Below are 6,000 nucleotides of genomic sequence, written 5' to 3' on the forward strand. Positions count from 1 at the left end.
CATAAAAAAGAAACTAAAATGTGCTAATCTATAACCATCCGCTGAGGAAACATTGACAGTTACTCTATGTGACAGTTACAGCACATGTCCGCAAGTCTCTCCAAATTACAGGCTGTTCTCTCTCCCACCGCCAGACCCCATTTACAAATAGTACACTTTGAAGCAAGCCAACAAACTTCTCCCCTCACATCCTGCCCATGATCTGTTCCTTATAAATCCTCACAATCACTAGTTTTTAAGAGTGGGTTTTTAAAACTTTGATTTACATTGCCGTAACGTGACACGCGCATCCCATCCTGCATCTGCGTCCTGGTACTGTGGCAATAAAGACCTATTGTACTCCATTGAAATCACGACACGGAACCAGAGCCAGCGTTTGTTAGGACAGCTGGAAGCATTGTCTCCAACATGGAAACAGTTAGTGCCGTCAGATGTTCCGTAATGAGCTGTGTAGATATATTTAGAGGTAGGAGTTACTGTGTGTGAAAAGACAATTTGCAGAGCTGACAATATGAAGTATTACAGTTTTTTTTTTACAGGCATGTGTATGAATATTTATCATTGCTGTTTGTTTTCAGGGGCCGCCAGGAGACTTTGGGCCAAAGGGCATTCGGGGACCAAAGGGGCCACAGGGCACAGTGGTAAGTTGAATATTCAAATCAAATCAAATCATATAAACTTTATTTGTCCCACAGGGGAAATTCGTCTTGGGCAAATAGTGCAGAAAAACAGCTGCTGTGTTCATACATGTACATACACGTATGATTATACAACAGTATCAATGACATACATATCCAAAAAGTGCAGTGAGTTCAATAAATAGGTCAAAATACAGAGTTCAGATAGATTAAAATACAGAGTTTGCATATTTTGAAAGAGTTTACACTGATGAAATGCATTGAGACCCTGTTTCATACTTTGTCTCCAACCTGTTTCTCTCCATCAGGGCAGAGTTGGAGTAGTCGGCCCAATGGGAATTATTGGCCCCAATGGAAACGCAGTATGTATTTATACATATAGATATAAGCTCTGACCTTTCACTCTGCTGTTGCTGTTCATCTCACTCACTGTACACATCTCTTTCCAGGGTCCTAGAGGAGAGAAGGGTAATCGTGGAGAGACGGTGAGTCCTCTTGACCTCTCTATGCTTAATACTCTGTTTACACTATCAACTATATATCCACATCATCTACATCCCAGCTGACAATATGTTTTTTCCCCTCCTCACAGGGATTGCAAGGGCCAAGGGTATGTTTGCATAGTATTGTCTTTATTTGCTGTAACATATCATTTATCCTTGACTCTGGACACTTGATTGATTGACAACACAAAAGCTCATCCAGCCTGTTTGTTTTTCTTCCTCATTAGGGATCCCCTGGACCTCGCGGACCCGCTGGACTTCCAGTAAGTTTTCCTCCTTTATAGGTTTCAAGAACATTTCAAATACACAATGTCATATTAGCGTTGCACAATTCCTCGTCTGACTCACTCTTTTTTTTGCCCTCCAGGGTCCTCCAGCTATCCCTCCATCATTTGTAAGACATGTTATGTTTTCTGATTTCATTATATAATAAGTTGTCAAAATATACAGTTATGTATAAACACAATGGGGTTGATTAAATAAGACATTACAAGATTGTATTATTTTGCTGCAGAGGGAAGATGGTCTCATCTTTGTGGAGTCACACACCTCACTCAGGACTGAGGTTAGTAGAGAATGACGTCACGTTTTCTCTGTATTCTTCCATCTTTTAATCTGTTGAAAACTCTACAGACTTGGCTTTTTTTTATTTTTTATTCTGTCCTCTAGAATAAGCCAGTGATGGACCTGCCAATGTTGGACCAGGGCGCAGAGATCTTTAAGACCCTCCACTACCTCAGTAACCTGATCCAGAGCCTGAAGAACCCACTGGGCGCTCGGGACAACCCGGCCCGCATCTGCAGGGACCTGCACAGCTGTGAACAGAGGTTAAATGATGGTGAGGGTGTGTGAGTGTTGTGTTAGACGTAGAGACAGAGAATAATCTCGAGGGGTGTGCATTGGCACTGCCCTCACAATTCGATTCGATAACGATTCATCAGTCAACGATTCGATTCAATTCGATTCTACGATGCATTACGATGCATCAAAATTCTACTGCACACAACAAGGCACATTTTTCAGCAGTCATGAGGCAATACAAGCAGTCAGATATTGAACAACGGATTTTATCTTTGCCGGAAATGCCCCCGGAAGTAATTGAAACTTCACAACTTTATTGTCCACTCGAGACCAGAAAATAAACAGTGACATAATCGATTATGGCACGTTGCCGCATCGATGCTGAATCGTGTATGCCCCGCATTGCGATGCATTGCCGAATCGATTATTGTTGACACCACTAATAATTTCATGTTTAGATATACAGATAAGCCCAAATTTGTTTGCATTTTCATTTTTCAGGCACTTATTGGATTGACCCCAACCTGGGCTGTTCGTCAGATACAATAGAAGTCTCCTGCAACTTTACTGGAGGTGGACAAACCTGTCTGAAACCAATAACAGTGTCCAAGGTATTTAAGACACAATAACAAGGTAAATATTACAAACACAAACACATTATGAAGTCGCTAACCAGCCTCTCTCTCTCTCTCTCTCTCTCCTGCCTGTTTGAGCAGCCAACGATGACTGTTGGTCGTGTCCAGATGAACTTCCTGCACCTGTTGAGCTCAGAGGCCGAGCAGCACGTCATCATCCACTGCCTGAACTTCTCGGTTTGGAGGTCGGCTGAGCATCAGCCTGCTGCCAAAGGCTCTGTGAAATTCAAGGCCTGGAGTGGGGAGGTGTTCGAGGTGGGGGGAGAGCTTGAGCCAGACGTCATCGAAGACACCTGCTGGGTAGGAATAAGAAATTGTCATCCGTTTCAATGCTCTGCAGTTCTATCATAATTAGGGATGTCACGATGACTTGTTTTCACAATTAAAGCAGAAGTAAGCGATCCGGTCGTTTTGGCTAACTTCTTGTCAGCCGATGGAGTTAGCAGTCCCCGCCCTCGTCCCTACGTCACCACATTCACGTGCATCCCTTGGCTGCACACACAGAGAGGACCGCCCCTTTATGCCGTTCTCTCTCCTCATTGGATAAAGGTTGTAGGATACAAGGAAAGTTTTCTCCTCGGCTTACAGCAGAGCAGAGTGACTGACAGACCCGTGTTTCAGACCAAGCACTCTATATAAGTGATTGCTGTCTAAAGATATAACTATTTAACTTATATTAACACAAATATTCCACTTACTTCTGCTTTAACACAAACATTCTGCTTACTTCTGCTTTAATCGTGGTATTAAAACGCCACAGATGTGCGCAAAAATAAAGGTAAATGCACAGATACTGGTCCATTTAACTAACATAACATTGAATTGGTAAGAATTAAAATGTTAGCGTGTCATTTTTAATAAAAACAGCAAAACAAAACAAAAAACGATTAAAATAAACGCAAACATTTGGTATATAACAATTTATGACCTGAATATTTCAAACATTTCCCCTGGGGATTAAGAATTGGTCATATATTAATAGATACTTGAAATATTTTGTGTAAACAGTGAGTAATGTAATTAAATTTTGACTATATTTGATTTTACACATTCATAGTGTTGTGAAATTAATTAGTGCATAATAATTGTGATAATCGTAGTGCCGTGATTATTTCTCTGACAATAATCGTACTAAGAAAATGTGTAATCGTAACATCCCTAATCATAATCGATACTTTGCCTTGGATTGATAAATGTATTTATTGTGTATTTGGTTTCCAGATAAAAGACGGTCGCTGGCATCAGGCCCATTTTGTGTTCCACTCCCTGGACCCCACCCTGCTCCCTGTGGTCGACATCTTCAATCTCCCAAACCCTACTCCTGGCTCACATTACCACCTGGAAGTAGGCCCTGTGTGCTTCCTGTGAGCTGCTGCAGTGTAATAAGTTACCTGAGCATGGAGGGATGGATCATCATCATCATTCATCACCCCCCCTGGATGACACCCTTCATGCATATACATGTACGTCGTGGAGATCGGGAGCCGTCTCCTCCAAAATCCACACGGCCCAAGAGAGAACAACCCCTTCCCTCCCCAAACAGATCCTGCTTCACTCTGCCAAACTCCCATTGGACTGCAGACACAGAGGGAGGAAGCACGGAAAGCTGGTGGGGGGGGACCAAGAAGAGCTGAGGAGGAGCAGGGGAGTTCTTGCACTAATAGCTTCTCAATATGGCAAAAGCTTCTTCAAGCTCTTCAAGAAGGATCTCCACACATACGCCTGCTTGGAGGGGGGGGGGGAAATAAAAAATAAAGGCTCTATGCCACACAATCTCTCTGGAACATTGCTGAGTGAAGGGAGACCAAGGCCAAGTCAATCAGCGGACATTATAGTAACTTATTTTTGTAACAGTCTGTATACTGTGTGTACTTTTTTTTTTTTTTTTTAAATACCAGGAATTCAATTCTGTCAGAGGAGAAGAATTAAAGTAATTGGGATCAGTTAAATGTACATATATAAGTATGCTTATTATTAACTTTTATACATGTATATCTTATGTAAAGAAATAATCTTCAAGTGCAATAGAAAATGAGAAGATAATTTGATATTTTAAACTTATATGGAAGGATTTTTCAGGGGTGCCATCTTATTTGCCTTTGGTGCTCATCTCCTTGTGATCTTGCCCGTGTGAATTTCATTTCTTTTCTTTTTCTTTTTTTTCTTTTTTTCCAGAGGCAGGCTCATTCGCTTAAATTGAGCAGAAATCACATCTGTATTCACTAATGCTCCAAATGGGAGATTTCAGTTTCTCTCCCTAATGTGGGTAAAACCAGTGGCATCCACTCAGCTCTCAGTAACTTACATCAGAAGCCACAAGCTAATAACACACACAAACCGTCCACATGGACAGAGTCAGTGCATTAAATATTAATTGCTATACTAATTAATTCATACACTATTGAACCGGATGCCACTGATGATTAGGGGGATTATGTGTGGTTGTGGAGATTAAAGATCTGAGGAAGAATATGCCCAACAACAGTATGGAGCTCTAGTTCTCAATGGTGTTTTATTATTAATTTCTCTGCAACTGTGGAGTGTGAAATCAGGCTTACAATTTACTTACGTTAAGATTTTTTTTCTTTTTCTTTTTTGTTAATAAGAGGGTAGATGTTATTATATACTCTGCATCACTTGAGACCAGGAGTCTCTTCTTCTACCTGACTTACAGTAGACAACTATAGATACAGGCAACCCTTAGAGGAGACTGAGCCACAGGAGAGAGGAGAGCGGGTCCAGGAGTCGAAATGAAACCCCCATCTTTTCACCCCACCCTCTCTCTAATGCATGGTGCTAAGTAAATTATCTAAGGTGCTAACCATAGTGCTGTAATTACACCACTTTGCTAAAGTTTTCTGATGTTTTTTGTGCATGCTTGCTTAGATGAATTTTAAAAAAAATCCATATAATATATTGCCATAGCTTCCATAATGCACTATAATGGTAATATCCCATCCCAAACGACTTAGTTCCCTAATAGTCATCCATCTGTTGTTTATTCAAAACTGTTTTTTTTCCAATGCTGCAATTACCAGAAACGCTTATTCTGAGGGAAAATATTTTAGAAATAGGTATAGAAACTAAAAACAGATTCTCCTTTTATATCCAGTATAAATCACAGGGTTTGAAGTATTTTTAAAGGGTAAAGTTCTTTCTCTCTGTACAAAGCCCCCCCAACAGCTGTATGTAATATTTTTTAGAAACACAACTAGTGGAGATAGTTTTAATTAAATAAAAGTTTTCTTTGTTGTAGCTGGACACAAGTGTGTATAATTGTGCAAACCTTGCTGTATACAGTGGATCCCCTCTTGCTAATTTAATGTTATTTAATGTTGTTAACGTGGTTGCCGACTGAGCAAATTTCTGTTGGTTGAAGCAATACTACTCTTTCTGACATCTTTATATATCAGTTTGCCCAAC

General features: G+C 40.5%; 1 protein-coding gene across 1 annotated transcript in view; it reads left to right on the plus strand.

Annotated features, from left to right (window-relative positions):
* The window catches only part of col27a1a (collagen, type XXVII, alpha 1a), a 75,432-nt gene extending 71,122 nt beyond the window's left edge, over window positions 1-4,310 (plus strand). The window contains exons 51-61 of the mRNA XM_085792981.1: window positions 579-641; window positions 947-1,000; window positions 1,088-1,123; window positions 1,231-1,248; window positions 1,369-1,404; window positions 1,509-1,535; window positions 1,656-1,706; window positions 1,811-1,979; window positions 2,444-2,553; window positions 2,659-2,877; window positions 3,799-4,310. Coding sequence (XP_085649107.1) covers window positions 579-641; window positions 947-1,000; window positions 1,088-1,123; window positions 1,231-1,248; window positions 1,369-1,404; window positions 1,509-1,535; window positions 1,656-1,706; window positions 1,811-1,979; window positions 2,444-2,553; window positions 2,659-2,877; window positions 3,799-3,945 — 930 coding nt within the window. The 3' untranslated portion in view covers window positions 3,946-4,310. The remainder of the gene's footprint in view (window positions 1-578; window positions 642-946; window positions 1,001-1,087; window positions 1,124-1,230; window positions 1,249-1,368; window positions 1,405-1,508; window positions 1,536-1,655; window positions 1,707-1,810; window positions 1,980-2,443; window positions 2,554-2,658; window positions 2,878-3,798) is intronic.
* The last annotated feature ends 1,690 nt before the right edge of the window (window positions 4,311-6,000 follow it).

This window comes from Trachurus japonicus, chromosome 12 (assembly GCF_045865225.1).
Source record: "Trachurus japonicus isolate A0001 chromosome 12, Traja_1.0".
Classification (NCBI taxonomy): domain Eukaryota; kingdom Metazoa; phylum Chordata; class Actinopteri; order Carangiformes; family Carangidae; genus Trachurus; species Trachurus japonicus.